The sequence below is a fragment of the Helianthus annuus genome, chromosome 14 (genome assembly GCF_002127325.2).
Source record: "Helianthus annuus cultivar XRQ/B chromosome 14, HanXRQr2.0-SUNRISE, whole genome shotgun sequence".
NCBI classification, from domain to species: domain Eukaryota; kingdom Viridiplantae; phylum Streptophyta; class Magnoliopsida; order Asterales; family Asteraceae; genus Helianthus; species Helianthus annuus.
The window spans coordinates 171,652,701-171,675,123 of record NC_035446.2 but is presented as its reverse complement, the minus strand read 5'-3'; the positions used below and the strand labels follow the sequence as shown (position 1 = coordinate 171,675,123).

Below are 22,423 nucleotides of genomic sequence, written 5' to 3'. Positions count from 1 at the left end.
TAACTTAGTGTGAAGCCAATAAAAGCCAACTGTAGAGCACTGAAGACTTAGAAAAGTGGCCATAAAAGTTACCTAATTAAAAAGGAGAATTGTTTTCAATAATTAGGGTTATTCCCTATAAATGTATTAGAAATGGAAATCGGGTCTTGTCCCACTTGTTTATGATATATGTATTATTAGAAAAACTGGGGTTTTATACCATTTATTTATTTTAAACATTTTGGTGTTTAACTCTGATAAAATATTCCTAACTACGGTCCTGATGAAAATTTCTGCTGCCAAATTTAATAAACACCGATACCATCTGACTGGCTCACGGCTCCCGCTCCCAGGGAGGGGGTCGGGGGTTGTGACAGCTGATGTCAGTAGCGGAACCATAACGATTTAGTTAGAGGATCATCATAAGCTTATATTCTATACTGGTTCAAATTAGGGGGTCCATCTCTAAGTTTGTTCTTTAAAAACTCAAAATTTATAAATAAAATTTCAAAAAGTTCCTGTGAACAAAGGGTCAACAGACCCTTTTGACCCCCCTCTGGTTCGGACATGGCTGATGTCATTTGTTTCTGGTAGTTGTGGTTTCAATGGCAAGCACCATTTTTAGAATCTTACAAGTTTTCAAGATTATCAATATATTTCATTTCAGACGTCAATTAAGAATCTTCTATCACTAACTAACACCTTAAATAGTGATTTATTAAAAACGTTCAATACATTCCATTAATACTGTCTTAGGCATTTAATCGAAGTCCCCAACTTTAATATATTGTGCCTACTAATGAATTATTAAACTTTATCACAATCTCTGTGGCATAGGACATGTATGAGCAGATTTAGTGTATGTATAATATTAGTAACATGACATTTTGTTCCGAATATATAATATAAAAGCTGATTTGATATAATATTCTAAATAACGATTACATAATAACTATGTTTAGTGATAGAATTTATTAAAAAAAACATATAATTAATAAATAATAAAAGTAAAATAATTGAAGAATGAACAGTAATAAAAGAAGAATCAAGAAATGATATGCCAACCATAATTGACATTGTGGATGTTGAATTGATGATCACAATAGTTTGATCGAACAACCAAGAAGCTGACACGTAACCAAATCCAATGGAGAAAAGGAAGCTTCATCATTTCCTTTGCGTACCTTCTCGTTCTTTCCTCTTCCACCCCATTTTCTTTCTTTTCCATCTCCTTCTTTCTCTCTCCTCCCTATCCACCCTCTCTCGCCCCTCCCAGAACCTTCTAGAATCCTCATTCCTTCATCTCAGATCTATCAACGTAGATTGATTGATTGATTACCTCTTCATCCGATTAACCATATGTATTTCTAATCTAATTTAATCTAATTTCCTTTCATTTTCTTTCTAATCTAATAATAATTATCTTCTTTGAAATCTGGATTCATTTTTAGTATTTTGAAGCTCGTGATGGCTCCTCCTCCAGGAGACCACCGCAGCGGCGGCGTGGACTCACCGGCTGGTGACGCGGCTGCTAGATCTCTCCCGACGCCGTTTCTCACGAAAACTTACCAGCTCGTTGAAGATAAGACCATTGATGACGTCATCTCCTGGAACGAAGACGGATCTACGTTTATCGTCTGGAATCCTACAGAATTCGCTAAGGATTTGCTTCCGAAATACTTTAAACACAATAATTTCTCAAGTTTTGTCCGTCAGTTGAATACCTATGTAAGTTATCATTATTATTATTATTATTGAATGAATAATATATATGATCTGATTCATTTCTATGTGAATATATTTTACTATAATTTTGATTAAATTGATAGGGATTTAGAAAAGTTGTACCTGATCGCTGGGAGTTCTCTAACGATTGTTTCCGTAGAGGAGAGAAGCATCTGTTAAGCGATATTCAACGTCGGAAGATTTCAGCAGCAGCAGCTTCACCGACGCAACCACAAGCTCCACCGCCGACGGTTACAGCTACACCGATTGTCACAGTAGCATCTCAGCCAATCAGAGCGGTTTCTCCTAGCGGTTCCGGCGAAGAACAAGTCCTGTCATCTAACTCATCACGAGGTGGTAGTGGTACACCTATTCTTTCTCGTGAAACATCAGGAGGAAGTAACAACGCTGAGCTCGTTGGCGAAAACGAGCGGTTACGGAGAGAAAACGTTCAGCTGAACAAAGAGTTAAGTCAGATGAAGAATCTGTGTTCTAACATTTACGTGATGATGTCTACTTACGCTGGGGATAAACAGTCTGAAGGAAGCAGTTCACAGCAGGAAGTGAGGAAGACGATTGAACCGCTAGATCTGTTACCGTTGAAGCGGTTAGCAGAGGAGTGTATAGGCAACAGCAACACCACCTGTGGAAGTAATGGTGGTTTAGAAGGTGGTACAGATGAGTTGATGAACCCTAGATTATTTGGTGTAACAATAGGGATGAAACGGTGGAGGGATGTCGGGTCGGATCCGTATAATGATCTGCAGCTACAACAGCCTGGAGGCGACGTTAAATCTGAGCCGTTGGATCGTAACGAGAGTGGTAGCAGCAATGGTGATAATAATTAATATTTAATATTTAATGTTTAATAACTGATAATCATTGATCTACGTGGAGGATGAAGCAATCTGAGCGGTCAGATCGGTATGTAGGTAGTTTGAGGTTTAAAAATCGAAGGTGGAAAAGTGTAAATGTGGTAAAGTTTACACGGGGGAGGTCACGTGCCGAATGTTAATCACGTGGCTTGCAGAAATTGTTGGACCTTTAAGTTTTGGCCTTTTGGTTTAAAAAGATTTACCTTTGTGAAAAGTCAAGATTGGTAGGAACACAACAATTCAATCAACTTGTATGAGGCTCTTGGTCAAAATTTTAGAATAAACTTGTATCATTGTATGTAATGTTTTCAAATAGTTTCTTTGAGGTTGGGTTTCTTTAAACAAATGCTTTATATTTAATGTGACGATTTAATAATTATGGCTTTTTGGTTGGCTAATTCATCTTTAACGACTTTGTAGTTGTAGGTCAAAGTTTGGTGTGAATAGCTCTGCTTGGTCACTGCTATTAACATGTATAGTTAATGACATTATACATGAGTATCTTCTATATTGAAAATTTTAAGTTTTTAATGTGTATGAAAAAGATGGTTTCAGGTTGATTTGGTAAACTAGGGGCAGATCTATCTGACGGCCAAGGATTGTCCAGGATACCCCTTTAACTTTTTTGGATAAATATTTGAATACCCCCAACTGTAAGGCTGGACGGTATGGCACCGTCTCCCAGCCCGTCTTGGTTTGGCGACGCGCGGCATACCACGCCGCCCCCCTCCGTCCCGTCCTCATCGTCCAAATGTTGTCGTTTGCGACGGACCAAACATGTGGGCCCCTTTGTTCTGATTTGTACATTAGGCTTCAATACTTGTACATAGGGCATAAAAATTAAAAAAAATAAAAATAAAAAAAGTGGTGGGGTAGGATCATCCTTCCATACCCTCTAGTTTTGTGGGATGGACCATCCTTGGGAGGACTATGACGTGACGTCTACGTGACGGATCATCCTCCCTTGGAGGGCCATCACCATACCCTCTAGCCTAATATTAAGGAAAGATGGAGAAGAATAACGAAATATTTTGAAGAAAGCTAAGATCTCCGGCGGGCATTGGAAAGAGACTAATGAAGAAGAAGACCATTTATAGCTGATAAAAAAATTGTTTCTTATAACCAATAGATAATTCTATACTATCTTAAAAGACAAAGTCGATGGAAACCCGACCGGCTTTGCCTCCCCCTCCCCCCCCCCCAACCATACTTTTACGAGTTAATCGGGTTACGTATGATATGTTATGATTGTATGATATAAATTCAATTTACGTTACGTTACGTTTTGATCCAAGCGCAATGCAACTATAGGATAAATTGAGTTCAATCGGATACGTCAAAACATACGTTTTCATATGGTTAACACATTACATAACGATTGGACTAATACGTTCGATATTATACGTTCGATATTTGCGAAGTACCGGCAAGCGGGTCTTATTACTAGTGGTTATTATGTGGGTATTTTTTTCCTGGAAAGTGGGCTGCAAGCCTGCAACCCAGCCAATCACTTTCTATTTTATTTATTGTTTATGATTTAAAACTACAATTTAACTTTGATGTTTTAGATATTTACATATTATTATTTAGTACTTATTAAATAAATATTAGTTTATTAATTAACTTATTATATGTATTTGTTTATTATTATTATTATTATTATTATTATTTTATATTTAGAGCTTACTAATAAAATCTTTTATCATAAGTCATTTATTTTTTTAACTATGTAAATACTAATAACACTTTAACAAATATACTAAATTTAAGTTCGTGACGAATTATTAGTACATATCATAAGATACACAAACTTAGGTTAGGATCCAAGCCGGAAACTTTTATATTCGCTTGTATGAAATTGAATTGGATCCGCCACTGAATGTGCAGTAAAAAATGCTCCATTTTATGAATGTACGTTAAAAAAATTAGGATACCCCTGAATTTTTCTTCTAGATCCGCCACTGAATGCGACGGTTTATATAAGTGGAGATAGATAGATATATGTGTGAAATTATAATTTTAAAACTCATTTAAATTATGAAATCATTTAAATTATGAAAATTCCTAAGAGAACTACAATCAAATGTTTTTTAACATATGTAAATGTGTTGTTTTAGTTAAAAAGAATTTGTAGGTACTTGTTACATGTGTTTTTTACTTTTGTGTAACACACGAAAATCATTACGTGTGTTTAAAAATAAAAAGAAACTAGATGGAAGCCCTGCCGCCATGCGGCCGGGGGCTTAGAAATTAAGACATCACATGCTCAAATAAAGCATAAACGCTAGGTTCAAAACGTCCATAAAGTGTTATTCAGTGGCACGACGTTTATGCGTATAAACGAACTCCGTAACTTATGACAGGTCGAATATACCATCTGTATGAAATATGACAAAAGAACACAATTGGGAAGTCGAATTTGGCTAAGCATCACTATCATGCGAATCAGAAAGCTGAGCTTCATTTGATGATTATGAAGCGGAGTATGACTTGTATCATGATCTTGTGGAGGCGCCTAAGGCAATACCGTTTCTCTCGCTTATCAAGTTCCCCCCCTGTTGTTATGCATAGATCAAACACCTTCGAGTGCATATTCTTCGCTATATACTCCGCAGCCTTACTACCACCGTGTCCATCATACACCCCAAAGAAGCCCTAATATCATAGCTAAAAAATCATTAGGCGGGTCGAACGAACCCAACACATTTTATCAAGTGTCGGAAGCACCCAAACACATTTTATCAAGTGTTAATGCTGTTCAAGAAAGAAAAAAAATAAAGTGTTAATGACAAAAAAGATTGTAATGGCCAAATGAACCCAATCATATAAGATGAAAAAAAAAAAGAATCATGTGTCTATATACTTGCCATTAGTAACTGCAGGTGTTCTCATGGGACACAACTTGCTTTCCAAAGTATGATCTCAACTTATCTTTTGTTTCAACTTGCTCTCCAAAGTATGATCTCCACTTATCTGTTGTTTCTTTATCCTAGCACACTTTTAATAAGAAATTTTTTCACTTCCATCATACATTTACAATCCTGAATTGTAAAACAAAAACTTCAGTTATAACCATTGCTTCTTTAAAGACTTAATTCTTCTTCTGTGGTGATCATCAGCCTTCTTTGTAGTATTTTTACAGCAAATTATTATGTTAAATTTTGGGAAAAAAATTAAAGGTTATTGGTGAGACAATAGATAAAAATGGATACTTGTTAATTAAGGCGAGTTGTCATAGTTGTTTGATCCCCTAATAGCTGCAGATTTGCTAGAATAACAGACTGAACCTGACCATCAAGATTTATAATTTAACATCTTTTTACCCGTTATGATCCGCACTCATTTCAGTCACAAAGTTTTCTGACACGAAAGCGTTTCGACCCGCTACCCGCCCTACCTGACCCATGCTTTTTGCTAAGTATACCAATACTAAACACAGATTAGAAAACCCCTAGCTGGGATAAGGGATTAGGCAAAGATCCCCTATTTTTCAACAAAATAAATAACCAAAGAAGCAAAAAAGTAAAGAAAAAAATCAAACCTATGGTGCTAAAACATCACAGAATGTAAAATGAACCTGTGCAATTTTTTTAAGCAAAATGAGTGGGTGTTTGGGTTAGCTTATTTTGGAGCAACTTATAACTTATTGACTTATAAAAGTTATAAGTTATTTTTATAGTGTTTGGTTTAACTTATTTAAGTTGTTTTTGTGTGTGAAAAAAGTTGTTTTTGAGAAGTTAGAAATTCTAACTTATAACTTATGACTTATATAAGTTAATAAGTTGTTTTTTTGAGAAGGATGAATCCGAAAAAAGTCCCATAGGAGAAAACAAAAAAAAAAATGAGACCTTGAGCAACCCATATCTTTGTCTAGATTAAGCTTATAAAATGTGGTCACATCATCTACACTAAAGCCGATATACTGGTCATAATCATTATCCTCAACCACATATGAAACATGCCAATTTTAAATCTGCTTAAAGAAAGTTCTTACATCAATTATCTTCTCAACCATAGCTTCCTTGAGTGTTCTCATCCATGGAAAACTGAGAACTGTTGATCGAAGCAAACGCTCTACCAAAATCTCATGAGCCGTATATCCCTGGTTGCGATTCACACGATTCCTACACAAAGCAACAACAAAACCTAATTCAAATTCGTGTTAGACAGGGTTTTATGATAGAAAGACGGTAGATGTGTGGAGACGTGTATAAAGCAGAACCACATAATCCAATTTTTTTTAAATCACCCCAAGCCAAGAGTACAATTGTACAATCAACCTAAGCCCAAACTTGTTGCTTATTTATAGTGTTTAATAAATTACGGCCCCACCATTTATTAGGGGTTGGTTCCGGTACAAACCATATTTATCGTACAAACCGTAAGAACAGATCCTAGCACTTAAAAAAAGTTAAATTAGCACATACCAAAACAATACATACATAAAAGTAGCACTACGAACTATATTAGCACATGAAAATTAATCAAGATAATTGATTTTAGCATATATTTGAATGATATCAGCACTTTTCTTAATCAGCACATTGAAAACAAAAGGAAGATCCAAATAAAGAATTAATTGTTTGTTCGTATATTTATAGGGAATTCAATATATTATTACACGATTTCTTTAATATTAAAATCTACTAATCTCTCCCAAACAAGATTTCTAAATTTTGATCTGGCTTTTAATCGTAGGAAAGATTCCGCCTTTATGTCGTCTACAACTTTGTTGCTTGATTTCTAGATACCTCTAAATTCTTATTCATTTCTTGCTTTTCAAACATGCCACATCGTCGATTGAAATATATATAGATTATTTGCTTCCACTCTCCACAGTTTGTAGTGCTTCGTTGATAGAATTAAAGACCGAGTTATTTGGGATCTTCATCCATGCTAGCATATTCCACCAAACGGATTTACATCTTACTCTCCTTAGACCCTAACTTAGCTTTGCTATTGATGAGATTTACTGAGTATGATGATGATGAATCCATGCTAGCATATTCCACCAAATGGATCTCGCCTCCCCAGATATATGCAAGCGTATTCATAGTTATAGTTTATATCAAGAACAATGGAATTTAAAAGCTTTTAAGGTTTACATTAATGGAGTTTTGGGAAGATACGTTGACAAGGAAGCTAGAAATACTAAACAGAACAGATGGTCACTATTGGGCCGTTTTTTAAGTCAGTTAAATGGGCTAAACCCAGTTACTTGTTTTTGCTAAATTCTCTAAGACTGATTGACTGAAGGCCCGAAGCCCACCAAGAAAATGTCATCACTTTGTTTGGAATCAGTGAAGTAGATTTATATACAGGATTTTCATCAAAATATAACAATCAGGTATTCTTTTAGATATATTTAGATGACCTTTATTTATTTATTACTATTGACGAACTTAAATAAATAAATAAAGAGTTAATTACTGTTTTCGTCCCTGCGGTTTGTCAAAAATCACTATTTCAGTCCATTAGTTTAAAAATTGGAATTTCAGTCCCTGTGGTTTCACTTTCGTAACCATTTCAGTCCCTGTGGTTTCACTTTCGTAACCATTTCAATCCATTATTCTGTTAAGTACAGGGACTGAAAGGGTTCGAGGTGGACTGAAATGGTTACGAAAGTGAAACCACAGAGACTAAAATCGCAATTTTTAAACTAATAGACTGAAATAGTGATTTTTAACAAACCACAGGGACGAAAACAGTAATTAACTCATAAATAAAACTTTTCTTCCACTGAATAGAAACATACATAGTGCTTACAAACATTGCTTGATTTCCTCACCCATGCTTTATAGAAACAACTCTACAAACAATTATGTTTGATTCCTTTCAAGAACTTAAGCACATGAAGCATGGTAGGCCGATTACCCGGATTTTCAGACACACAACTGGCAGCAACCTGAAGCGTCTGAAGCATTACAGGCTTCGAATCACCATTCACAACCGTTGGATCAAGCACATCAACGGCCTGACCTTTCTTGATCTTATAGCAAACCCACCCCACCAAATTCCCACCTTCAACATCTTTAAACTCTAGCCCCGTTGGCTCCTTTCCGGTCAACAGTTCAAGAAGAATCACCCCGAAGCTATAAACGTCACCCTTGGTTGTCGCCCGCCAGCTCTGCCCATACTCCGGCGGAATGTAACCAAATGTTCCAGCGAGATCGGTACTCACGTGAGTCTCACATGCACTTATCAACCTTGCTAGCCCAAAATCAGCAACTTTTGGGACGAAATCTTCATCGAGTAAAATGTTGCTCGCTTTAACGTCTCTATGAATGATATGCGGGATAAACCCGTGGTGCAAAAACGCTAACCCACGAGCCGAACCCACTGCAATATTGAAACGTTTGGCCCACGTCAAGATTTCCATCTCTCCGGTTCGGTTTCGTAGCCAGTGATCCAGACTACCGTTAGCCATGTAGTCATATACGAGCAGTTTCTCTTCACCAAACGAACAGTAACCGAGCAATGACACAAGATTTCGATGCTTAACTTTCCCTAAAGTTTCCATTTCGGCCAAAAACTCTCGTTGACCCTGTGATTTCGACTGGTTAAGTTTCTTGACTGCTACGATCTTTCCGTTTGGTAATTGAGCTTTGTAGACTGTACCAAATCCACCATCACCGACAATCTTCGATTTACAGAAGTTATTTGTGGCTTCTAGAATGTCGGCAAGAGTTAACTTGACGAGCGGTTGTTCAAACATCGCTACATTGATACTCAACGATTCTTTCGACCTGCTGCTATTCAAAAGATACAGATTATGATCAACCGAACTGCTGTTATTCACACCGGGATATTCACAATCAGATTTTTTCTTGATTCTGTGAATTCGTTTAATCGCCACAATTGTTATAAACCCTGCAATTAACAAAGTCCCAATGGCGATTGAACCCAACGACCATACGTTAAATAACTTTGACCCTTTGCGAAAACTAGCTCCCGGACATTGCAAACTGAGAATCCCACCACATAACGCTTTGTTCCCGGAGAGTGAAACTCTCGACGTATTCCCGCAAATTCCGTTCTTTGGAACCGGGCCTTCTAATCTGTTTCTGGCCAAATCCATGTGATTAATATTCGAAACACTGCAGAGACTGTCGGGAATTCGACCTGATAACTTATTATTCGAGAAATCCAAATACTCGAGCTGCATCAGGTTTCCGATCCCCCATGGAATTTCACCGGTGAATGAGTTTCCATGAAGATCCAAAGATGTCAAATACGACATATTGCCTAATGCTTGAGACAAGAAGCCAGAAAACATATTATTACTCAAATTCAAGATTTCAATCCGCCACTCGGTTAAACGAACAAATAGCCCGTCTATGTTACCAGATATCTGGTTTTGCTGTAGAAACAACCCGACAAGATTCGCCATGTTTGAAATGGTTGAAGGAAGTTCGCCCTGGAGCAGATTATCGCTCAAATCCAAATGAGTCAACCCTGTTAACTTCCCCAATGCGGATGGAACAGCGCCGGATAATCGATTACCGGTCAAATTAAGCTTAACCAAACTATGGAGTTCGCCTAATTCAGCCGGTATACTCCCGGTCAGTTTATTATTTTCCAGATACAAACCTTGAAGTTTCATCGACCGGCCGTATTCAGCAGGTAAACCACCGGATAACACATTGTTGGAAAGATCTAACGTCGTGAGATTGGCCAACTTTGCTAGAGATTTCGGTAATTCACCGGAAAGCATGTTATCATTAAGCAAAAGATCCACCACAACCAAGCAGTTTCCTAACTCATCAGGAACTGAACCAGTCAACCGATTATGCGAAAGATCATACAACCCATGGTGTTGAACGAAACTCGAATCGGGAATACCAACTTCCCTGAAGTACTTCGAACCGTTCGAAGAAGGAATCGCACCCGAAAGATCATTATTCGAAAGCACCAAGCATTGCAGCTGAGATAAACCAGTGATCTCAACCGGAATCGACCCGTTAAACCTGTTGTTACCAAGATCCAATGTAGTAAGAGAACCACATTTCCCAATTTCAACGGGAATCACACCAGAAAAATTATTCGAATTCAAATTAAGAACCGAAAGTGAACCTAAACTTCCGATTTCCTTCGGTATACCCCCTGTCAACCTGTTGTTACTTAAAACCAACCTTTGTAACAAAACAGAAGCCCCAATTTCTCCAGGAAGACTACCCTCTAACCGATTATTCGCAGCCGAAAACTCCATCAAACTCGTCGAATTCCATAAACTCAACGGAATAACACCACTTATCAAATTAGAATCAAGATCAAGAGCCATCAAAGGAAGATTAAATAAATAATCAGGAATACCCCCAACAATCTTGTTATCAGATAACACTAACTGCGTAAGATTCCCACAACCCATAAACGTATCACCAATCGAACCCGAAAGCAGATTACTTTCAAGATCAATCTCCGTAATCGAAACCGCATTACATACTTCCTTAGGAACAAAACCCGTAAACATATTATTACTCAAGCCCAACTGACTAAGCATTGAACAATTCCCAATCTCCGGTGGAATCCGACCCGAAAACTTATTTCCCGCCAACAAAAGTGAATTTATTTTATCCCATTTACCAACCCAAGACGGTAAAGAACCCGAAAGCTGATTATTTTCAGCCGAAAACGTAACCAACGGAAGCTGTGAAATCTCTTCGGGTAAAGACCCAGATAACGAGTTAAACGAAAGCACCAATGTTTTAAGATTCCGACAGTTTCCAAGCTCACCGGGAATAGAACCGTTAAGTTCGGAGTTACCTAGGTTTAAAATTGTCAAGTTTCGCATTTGACCAAATGATTTTGGGATCGAACACTTTAATGGGTTGGAAGAAAGATCAAGTTTTGACAAAGATTTAAGGTTTGAAAAACTGTCCGGTAATGGGCCTTGAATTGAACAAGAGGGTGAGAAAAAGTTTTGTAGGTTTTTAAGGTTACCGATTTCTGTCGGAAGTACGCCGGAGAAACGGTTGATTCCGAGAAAAAGGTCGGTGAGATTCGAAAGGTTTCCGATTTCACGAGGAATTGGGCCGGAAAGTGTGTTGTTTGCGACATCTAAGAACACTAAATTAGTAAGATTTGAGAGAAGTGATGGAGTTAAAGAACCTGTTAATAAATTGTTGCCGAGACTAAGTGACCGGAGTTTTGTTAACCGTCCGATCTCCGGCGGGATGATTCCGGTCAACGAGTTTGAAGAGAGATCAAGTGAATCCAAATTGGATAACTTTTTAATGGAAATCGGAATTACGCCGGTGAAAAAATTTGCTCCAAGTTCAACAGTTTGTAACTGAGTCAAACCACCGAGTGAACTCGGTAACTCACCAGAGAGTTGGTTGTTACCCAATTTTAAAACACGAAGGTGTAAAAGTTGGGATATTTTGTGGGAAAGTTCACCGGAAAACAGATTGGAAGAAAGATCAAGGAGTACAAGATTGGAAAGAAAGAAAAGAGAAATGGGAAGTGGACCTTTGAGTGAGCGAGTTGAGAGAACGAGTGAAGTGACTCGTTCGTGTTGACAAAACACACCTTCCCATTGACAATGTGGGGTTGTGAGGTCCCATTTGGAGAGCAAATTGGGGTCCAAGAATGAGTTTTTGAAAGAGATTAAAGTCTCCCTTTCGAAGTTTTGGTCAACAATGGCGGCATTAGTGAGCATGAAGAAGCCAAATAACATGCATGAAAGATGAAGAAACTTGAAGGTCATAGCCATTGAGTTTCAGAAAGAGTCAAAGAAAGAAGTAAGCTTATATTTAGATGAACACTTCAATGGTGTGTTTCTTGAAAATCCCACTAAGATTTCTTGATTTTGTACCCCATTTCACTTGAGTTTTTAAAAACTAACTAGCTTTTATTATGACTTTATGAGAGAGAACTCAGAAGGCTTTGGGGAAGATGAAGTATTTGTCTTGTGTAGTGTGAAGTGAAACGGTGTCGTTTGGTATGGGGTGGCGCCGGAAAGTAGACGGTCAAACAAGCTTGGGTCTTTGGTTATTATGTTGATTTGACGATAATGACCCTGAAAGTTGAAAATGAAGGGGAATATACAAAGGATATTGGTGTCATTTGACACATCATAAAACCCTTATTTTATTGCAATGTTCGTGTGGATGCTAGAAGTGGGAACTCACGTGTAACTTGCTTTAAATGGAATGTGATTAGCGATGGTTCTGTTTTGTCATAATTGTAGTGACATAATGAGGCTTTATTATTATACCAACGAATAGAGTAAACCAAATTTATTAGTAATTTAATAACAACAAATAGAGTAAACCAAATTTGTTAGTAATTTAATATTTGGCAGATGCATGTATCGTGAAGGTTTCCATTTTTGTTTATTATGTTGAGACCCTCAATTCGTTTGTAACTAAGTCATCAAGTGAATATAACAACTCATGACCTAGTGGTCTAAAGATATAATGTTTGTCTCCCATAAAATGGTATAAATTCAAATAAATTGTGTATGGAGGAGCCGAAATGATATGGTGTTTAATGAGCAACATCCAAATCTGAGAAGCGTTATTGAGAAAATAAAGGTTTTAGGCTATCTCTAATTGATGTATATTTGATCTAAAGTGTTCTAGTTTTGTGATCCGGGTCTAGCCTACTATTGTATGCTATGGTTGGGTTGGGTTAACTCACTATTAACCTGCTTAATTATTAAATTTGGATTTTGTTAGCCGTTCCAAAAAAAAAAAAAAAAAAAAAGAGTATGTGCTATTTAGTAGCAACAAAATTTGATGTAAAAAAAGCTGAATCATAAATCATAAGCCTTTTTATATGAGACAAAATATGACTAACATAATTTCTTTGTAATAGTTCTATATATTGTATTTTCTTTGAATTAAGCACTAATCATATAATAAAAAGGCACAAATTTCATAAAACATATATACTACAAGGTACTTTCTTGCAATATATTGGCACCATGTGTATTTTTGTCATAAGAATAAGTATTTGTCCTTATGTAACAAATTCTAAGCAGTCTTGTAGCATGTGCCTGTCATATGGCAGGTATGTAGGGAACCCATCAACGGCAGATATGGAAAACCACGAAATTGGCCACTGCAACGCCGTCTTTGCGAAAATGGCCACCGGACACCCCTTGACGAGCCGGTTCAAAATCCTGAAACGGCACATGAGTTTTTTTTAACGGCCGTCCACTCCCCGCTTGACACGTGTCCGACAATCCCTGAAACGGCTTGAGAAGGATGCTGTGAACGCCACGTGGCTGAGAATGTGGAAAGATCTTAGCCAAGCCGTTACAACCGGCTCATGTGGAAAGATCTTAGCCATGTTCCTTCAACGAGCCAAGCCACGTTCTTACAAGATAGCCAAGCCGTTTCCGTACGATCTGGCCAAGCCGTTACAGCTGACATCCGAGCCGTTTCCGTGAACTAGTTGTGCCGTTTTAGCTGGCTCCAAGCCGTTTTAGCTGCGGCCAAGCCGTTACAGAAGGTCCGTGCCGTTTCAACACATTGTTCGAGCCGTTTCAGCTGGCTCAAGCCGTTTGAACTGATTTGAAGCCGGTACAGCTGTCAAATGCCGGGTCAATGTGTTGTTCAAGCCGTTACCGGGTTCAACGTGTTTTTCATGGCGTTTGAGGTTATGTTCTCACTATATATATACCCACTTGTTTTTTGGTGTGCTTGTTTAACGAATCCATCTAACACACTTAAATCTCAAATAAAATGTTATCTTGGTTTCTTTATGTTATTAGCATAGATGTTTTTGTGTATCAAATGCATGAAATATTTATGAAATCACACGTATCTGCTAGTGACGTGTTCCTTGGCTTTAGTTATCAAATTAGGTTTTGATATTGCTTATCATATTGGAGTGTCTTACTCTTCAGAAATGCCGGATCTAACTACCCAGTTAGTCCGGATGGAACTATCCAGCAAAAGACGCATCTCTATCATTGCTACAAGCGTTTTGACTGGAATTCCAGAAGAAGGGTTTTGATTCACTCCTAACTTTCAATTTGTTCTCGGGGAGGTTCTAAGTTCTAAGCAGTGGTTTGGTCAAGTTATCTGAAGACTGCTTTCTTGGAGACCGAGATTTTTTCTCTACTACCCGGTTCTGCTGTTATGAGAAAGGGTTCCGATGAAAAATTTTGTTTGTAATTTTTTCATGTTTTATCTTTTATGTAATTTGTAATAATTAGTAATAAAAATTATGTGTTTCGTTCACTTTTACTTATGATTTGGGCTTTTTATATGGGTTGTTCACAAAACAAGTTAACGAAAAAAAAAAATACATAACTGTGTTGGGCTATGTATACGGGCTGTGCACTAACAAGTTAAGGAAACTGCTTTGGGCTTTTTATTTGGGCTTTTCACTAACAAAGTTAACAGAAAAAAATAAATAAACTGTTTTGGGCTTTTTATACGGGCTATTCACTAACAAGTTCACGAAACTGTTTTGGGCTTTTTATATGGGCTATACAGTAACAATTTAAAAGGAAAAAAAAATAAATAAACTGTTTTGGGCCGTTTAAATAAACTGTTTTGGGCTTTTTAAACGGGCTTTTTACCCGTTGCCTTTCCATCTTCCCATGTAAACGGCTAACCATTATCACTTCCACACCTATTACCCACTATATAAACCCCCCCAACTTCTCATTTCTCCACGCCGTCCACGTTAACAGTCTTTATATTTCGACAATACATTCCGTTCATCCGTTCAAATGGCAAACTCGTGGACAGAAGTTGACGACATCGCCTTGTGCGAAGCCTGGGAGGAGGCAGTGACCAATCCTCCACCACGGGGACAGGGTGGCCTTTGGGTCCGTGTTCAACAAATTTTTGGACAGCTTCGTGGTCCGGGCCATAACCGAAGCGTGGACGCCTTATCTTCTAGGTTTCGTGTGGTCCGGTTGGAATGCGAGAGGTTTGACCGCTATTTCCAGAGGGTGGAGAGAGAGATGCCCGACCTTGAAGAGGATGATCAGAAGGCGGTGGCGCTGATCAACTATCGTCATGACGAGGGACAGGATTTCAAGCATGTTTCGGAGTGGGAGGCTATTAGGATTTATTTTAGTTTTTTTTTTAGTATGTTTTTTTTTAGTGTTTTTATGTTTTAGTATGTTTTGTTTAGTGTTTTGACTTGTTTATGTTTAATATTTATATAAAAAATATTTTGGATGTTATAAAGTTTTGCATGTTCTAAAGTTTTGCATGTTATAAATTTATAAGTTTTGTTAACTGCCACGACGAAAAGTTTTTTTATCTGCCAATTGTGGACTGCAACTAGTCTAATTGTTAAGCCCAACGTGAAGCCCAACGTGAAGCCCAACCTGGCTCAAATGTGGACTCAAAATAATTGTCAACTGGGCCGTTTTAAAGTACTGTATAAAAATAAATTAGTTAACATTGTTACCAGCTCCGAGTAGGAGGATAAACTGGTTAACATGTTTTGCTTTCACTTAAAGGGCGCAGGTTCGAACCCGGAGGGGCCGTTTCTTTAAAGAAGAACCCCCTTTTTTATCCGTTTTTATTAATTAAAATAGTGGACTGCAACTAGTTGTCACGCCCAACGTGAAGCCCAACCTGGCCCAAATGTGGACTGAAAATAATTGTCAACTGGGCCGTTTTAAAGTACTGTATAAAAATTAATTAGTTAACATTGTTACCAGCTCCGAGTAGGAGGATAAACTGGTTAACATGTTTGGCTTTCACACAATGGGCGCAGGTTCGAACCACGGAGGGGCCGTTTCTTTAAAGAAGAACCCCCTTTTTATCCGTTTTTATTATTTTACTTTCTTAAATTAGTTTAATAAGTTAACTTATTAATTAATAAATTTTAAAATTATCTGTTTTAAAACTTTGTGGGTTCTTGGGCCCAAACTATGTAGCTTGTTTTGGGCCGTTTTTTACTATTTTTATTTAACTTTATTTATTAGTTTAATTAATTAAAATATTAATTTATTTTTGCACGTTGCATATCGCCAAACGGCTCTTTGGCCCAAACATTAACTTGCACGATAGAATATTACAAACTTCTTTCGTGAATTACAGATAAATTTTTAAACTTTCAAACACTGAAAGGTGTTCAAAGTCCTCGTCGTAAAGTATTGCGTAGTCTAGCAGGGCCTCTTGTATGATCTCTTCTTCTTCCATGTTCGGATTATTTTTTTTCACATTTTTGCACCTTCCTAGAAAACGTGTACATTTAAAGCGTACCAAAGAAAGACGAGTCATCAACGCCTCGACGCTTCGGGACGTCTCTTGTAGGTGAATGCAGAAATTGTTGAAAACCTGCTCCCAGAAAGCAGGATCGGAAACTGAGTAAGTGCCCAGTTCACGAGCGGCAATGTACGAAAAGACAGCAGCAATATCTTCCTCGTCGGTCCAAGAGTCCATTTTGTTAGTGTGAAGTTTTGGGATGAGAATGTTGTTTAATAGGAGGGAGTAATGTATGTATTTATAGGTTTGAAAAGGGTAAAATTGGAAGATTTAATATTAAATTAAAAAATATATTACAAAGAACAGTTTTTTTATTTAACTACATTTGGGCGTGGTAAACACCGCCAAAAATACAGTTTATCAGCCATGAATCGTCTATATGACAAACATATTTGCTTAACGTCTCCAGTAATGTTAATGGGTTTGTCTGTAACCAGATGCTCCATAAGCATACACAGATAGACAGCTTCATTTCCTACGATTGACCTGTTAGAAATCACGTAGTTATCGTTTAGCTCATGAGTTATGCAGCATTCTGGTTTTCCTGTCTTTTTCCAATACTTCAAATGCACAAGCAACCCAGTTAAATACACCTTAAGCTTCGTCAACCGTGGAATAATAACTGCCCTAAATTTGTCTCCTCGTCCATAAAAGTTTTCAAACGGGTACAAAACTAATTCCTGGGACGCCAACTCTAACCGTACTAACATCCATTCGTTATTGTCAATCGACAGTGGGAAAAACACAAAATCCACGTCAACAAATGAAGGAAATGGGTTTACTTTACCATTTCCATAACCAACCACGCTTTTAGGAACCGATTGTAGTAACGTGTCATAGAATTGAGGTGGGAGAATTGTCCACCGCAAATTTAACGTCGGATCCTTTTGTAAATTTCTGTTTCTCCAAGCCATTAGTCGTCCAGTCCATCCCTCAATATGCTGTTTAATGATTATTTATATATTAATAAACACGAAAAAATGCAAATTTTGATAATAAAAAATTTATAATGAAATTACCGTTGCTGTTAGGTAGCCATTACAACGATAGCCTAACAAAGTACCCCAAAATGTTTTGTCCAACTCCACATAACGAGTGAAAACAGCTGAATAACAGAATGGGGCGTCGCCAGTACTGTAAAATGTTGCAACATCTTTTGACCAATTCTCAGATTCGTCGTCTGGAATTGCCCATCTTCCGGCTCTCTTTAAGTGCAAGCTTTGACGGTTATTTAAAAAATTGTTTTCTTCCGGCACGACGGTTTCAGACCGCAACTTTCAACATCCGAAACATCGTTGACTCTTCCGGGACCACTGACTTCTTCGACAATAATTGTGGGCCCCCACTATGGACTTCAACGGACACGAGAACATGCCGAATGCTTTCGAGAATATACCAAACGATCAAGAGATGCAAGATGCTTTCGTGGACCCCCCTTTGTGCCCGGTAAAATGTTGCCGATAAAATAAAGATAAGTTTTTTAATTGAATTCGTATGCTGTTTTTAATTTTTTTTCTCTTTTTATATAGCAAATAACTATTAAAGTTCGAGAGAAGTGGTTGGTTTTAAAAAATTTGCGTCAAGTGCTGACTCCGGCGGTTGAATCAGCTATTAGGCAAACTTGTTTCGGTCCATTCTTAGATAATAGGTGCACCATATGCGATAGCCTTCTTTTATATGGCGTTGCACAGCTACAAATACCGACGCCTTTTCCCCGTATTGGGATTTCGTATAAATTACGAGGGCAGCTATTTACATTCACCCCGAAACAGTTTTGTTTAATAACGGGGCTACGTTTTGGCCACAGTTCCTGGTCACCTATAGACCATCCGAACTCATTTAGGAACAAATACTTTGGAGCTGGATCAACTGTTAATTTTGGCCAGATAATGAACATGTTCGGTGACATTGGCCGTTTTGATGATGCTGACCGCACGAGGATATGTCTTCTAATGTTAATCGGTCAAGGTTTTTTGGGTTGGCAAAAAACCAATGCAGTTGATAATATGCTTTTAGACCTTGTGGATAACTTAGATGAATTCAGACAATATCCGTGGGGTAATTATTTTTGGGAAAGTACTTATAATGCTATATACAATTTGTCCACTCGGAAAATGGATGAAGCTAAAGGTTTTTCTTTAGCTGGATTTGTGTGGCCGTTCAAGGTACCCGTAAATGTTTATGAATATAGTTATTTTTGAGAACTTATAAAATTAAATATAAATAACCCTTAAATAAATTTTCTTGTGTAGATGTGGGTGTTGGAGACGTTTCCTCATTTTAAGAATTCAAGGGAATGGTATCAAGGTCAGACGATTCCCAGATTTTTGGGATGGAAAGAAGGCAAGAAGTTTATGAGGATCAGTGTCAATTCATTGCTACAAACAGCTGCAACCGTAATACATTTTATCTTTAAATATACTTTAAAAATAAACATACACTTTTTTATTGTTTATATTAATATATATTAATAATTGGGGATTTTTTTGAAACATTTTGGCAGAAACGTGAATATAGGCCGTCTTTGGTTATATTGCCAACTGAAAATGAGTTGCAAAGCGCGTGGTATTTGTCTAGTTCAGATTATTTAGACGCTGAACGTCGGCTGTATGCCAGTGCAATGCCGGGCGAGAATCCGGTTGAAAGGGCCACAGAAATACCCATTCAAATGCACACAGAAATACCCTTTCAAATGCCCACCGGATTCACGGGTCAAAATCAACCAGAAATGCAGGCCGCCCCAGGTGTCGTCACACAAGAACAGCTTGCCAATGTAATGGGGGCTCTGTTTGGTTCCGATGGGACCAATGAAGGTTATAATCAGGCAACGGATCGAGATGAGATTCCACAACAGAATTTTGATCCCCCCCCGACCCCGTTTCGATCAAATTACGAGGATGACCTGATTTCAAAGTTTAAATCAGTCTTGGACGAGAGGCTGCTAGAGAACAACCGGAGACTTACCAATATGTTCATGGGAGAGTTTTCTCAATCATATCGATGTTCTCCAAAGCAAAAAACGGTCAGGACTCCGGTGACCGTACGAACACCAAAAGAAGAGGCACACACTCAGAGTGATAATGTAAGGTTAATTTTTTTATAATAACAATATCCACCAATAACTGTTAATTTACCTGTTATGCTTTTCTTGTAGGCTGTTGCCGATTCATTTATCAATTACGATAATGCCTACCACGTCTCTATGAGCCCGATGGTGAATGAAGATTTTGTAAGTTTTTCCAATATTTTTATTTTAATTACTTATCATATTTTTATTAGTAGTATAAATTTAAAAAAATTTAGTATTAATTTTGTAAATGAAAGTTAATGAAATTATTCTTTAGATAGTGAAATTAATACATATATACAATTTTTGTAGAATGAGGATCCCGAAATCGTCAAACTGAGACGGTCGGAAAGGCTTGTAAAGCCCGCAGCAGCTATGCTATCCCCGTATGTGGCTTTTAAAAAATTGAAAGATATAAAAGCCAAAAGGTCAAGAAACGAGGATAGACAAATTGATTTTATCAAGCATTGGTATCCAAATTGCGGCAGTCAACATCTTTCCCTAATAGTTGGGAATTCTGTCGGTCCAAAATTTTGGGAGTCGTTGCTGGGCATGGACGGTGAAGGCTGGTTAAGCGATGATGTAAGTAATAAAAAATTAATTTATATTTTTTTGTATATTTTATTGTAATTAACTTTATAATGTTTGACAGCATATATTTGGGTGGATGATCCACATGTATCATTCAAGAAATGAAAATGATCGGTGGAGTATTCTACCCCCATATTTTCAAAATTATTTTCGGTACACGTCCGTCGACCATACCTGTAAAGGTTACTTTACTGGGCAGGTTGACCCTTTTCCATCAATACATACTGTTGACGAGGTAATGTTGAACGACAACTTATTAATTACTGAATAAATGTATTTCGTATTGAATTAATTTAATATTTTGCTTACTAATTATATAGGTTTACGTACCGTTGTTTATAGAAGGTGCTCATTGGTTTTTAGGCGTTTTCAATCTTCTCAATTACACGCTAACGATATACGACAGGTATTAGACAGATTTAACTTATTAGTACTCCAACATACATGTTACTAACTTTGTTAATTTGTTGCTCTTTCAGCTATTTAAATGGTTACGAAAAGGAAAGAACGGATGTGGTGTGTCATATAAATTTTGTGTTTGACCACTGGCTACGAATTCATGGTTACAATGCCCACAGACCATTACCGTTAACTTACCCTTTCCGAGTTATTTATGCAACCGATGCTCCTCAGCAGTCCGGAGTTTTGGGAGACTGTGGGGTTTGGGTATGCATATTTCTTGATAGGTTGATAAATAAAAAACCGTTGAACAATGATAAAGATACTCAGAAAACAGCGGAACGTATGCGACGTCAACTTGCTTTACTATTTTATGATTCCGTGTTACCAGATTCAACAACTGACAACAAACTTGGTGATGATGATGATGATCCCGTATTAGAAATGTAATTGTATTTTTTTGGTTTAAAAACATTAAATATTTTTCTACTAGTCTTTATATGTATATATATATATATGTGTGTCCCTTCTACCTTTATTACACATGTGACATCCTCCATTACCAATGACAAGTATTCCTCCTTCCGTTTCCAACAATCAACAGATTTGGGATCGCCAATGGTCTCCAAATGTTCTTGAATTTTACTACGAAGGAGATAATCCTAGTTGCTATTCTTCTTACACGGGGTTAACACCACTAGGAAAGGATTGGTGGGGGGGACTGCTTGGATTTACTGGAGCAGGTTTTATTCAAAAAACGGTACCTTAATAATAAATTTTTTCGTAATAAAAATCTGTTTCATAATTTTTGTAATAAGTAAATTACCATCATTTTTTAGCACGTACAAGCATGGTGTAACAAACTCATGTGTGAACGAGAGAATGCAAGGACGCTGTCGTCAAACGATATTCGTTGGACAGTTCTACCGCCAAATTTCTTCGACATGTTACATAAACAAGATATTGATGCAACCAGATACGCAGATGGTTCTACAGCAACATATCCTCCATTCTGGGAAATTGATACGGTAGGCTTTATCATTTTTTTTTTCTACTTTATTATATCCGTTTTTTATTAAATGAACACGACTCCCACTCTTACTCCACACCTATTTAAACACATCTTGGTTCACTGCTCAACTGCATCCCCTTTTTTTTTACCTCTTTTTTCTACCTCATGGCAAATCAAGAAATCAACATTCATGTAAACGTTCATATCAACGTCAACATTTTCCAACCGATTAACCACCCAAACCCACCCCCAGATAACCCCGAACCAAATAATTCACAAACTCGTAACCCCCCAAACCCGGTGCAACAGCCAACACGTGAAGCACCATTTACGGGTTATGTTCAGTGTGAGGCGGTTGATCCGTTACCTAATCACGATGAACAACAGCTTCCTTTGGACCAGATTATTCCACAAGAAAATTTGGCGGTTAATGCTGACGAAGAGTCAGACTCAGACGACGAATCTTGTTTCGAACGGCTGTACGATAAAGTGCGTTTTGAAGCTTATCGTGCGGAAATGGAAGAAGGGGTAGAGTATGATTCTGAAGCGGAAGACCATTCCGGTTATTAGATAATAAATGTCAGGGTTG

At 37.5% G+C, this 22,423-nt stretch overlaps 2 protein-coding genes and 1 long non-coding RNA gene across 3 annotated transcripts; 2 read left to right on the top strand and 1 right to left on the bottom strand.

Moving 5' to 3' along the window:
- Positions 1 to 1,153: 1,153 nt before the first annotated feature.
- On the top strand, positions 1,154 to 2,955 carry LOC110905101 (heat stress transcription factor B-2a). Its single transcript, XM_022150984.2, has 3 exons — positions 1,154 to 1,340; positions 1,431 to 1,707; positions 1,809 to 2,955. Exons 2-3 carry the CDS (start codon positions 1,447 to 1,449, stop codon positions 2,550 to 2,552), a joined length of 1,005 nt encoding a protein of 334 aa, XP_022006676.1. The 5' UTR covers positions 1,154 to 1,340; positions 1,431 to 1,446; the 3' UTR covers positions 2,553 to 2,955.
- A 5,335-nt stretch (positions 2,956 to 8,290) lies between these two features.
- Positions 8,291 to 12,678, bottom strand: LOC110905102 (leucine-rich repeat receptor protein kinase EMS1). Its single transcript, XM_022150985.2, has one exon. The coding sequence runs from the start codon at positions 12,289 to 12,291 to the stop codon at positions 8,389 to 8,391; it is 3,903 nt and encodes a 1,300-aa protein (XP_022006677.1). The 5' UTR covers positions 12,292 to 12,678; the 3' UTR covers positions 8,291 to 8,388.
- Positions 12,679 to 19,684: 7,006 nt separating this feature from the next.
- On the top strand, positions 19,685 to 20,161 carry LOC118486798. The gene is made up of 3 exons (XR_004879916.1): positions 19,685 to 19,847; positions 19,920 to 19,994; positions 20,145 to 20,161. It is a non-coding gene; the product is annotated as an uncharacterized LOC118486798 (long non-coding RNA).
- Positions 20,162 to 22,423: the final 2,262 nt, after the last annotated feature.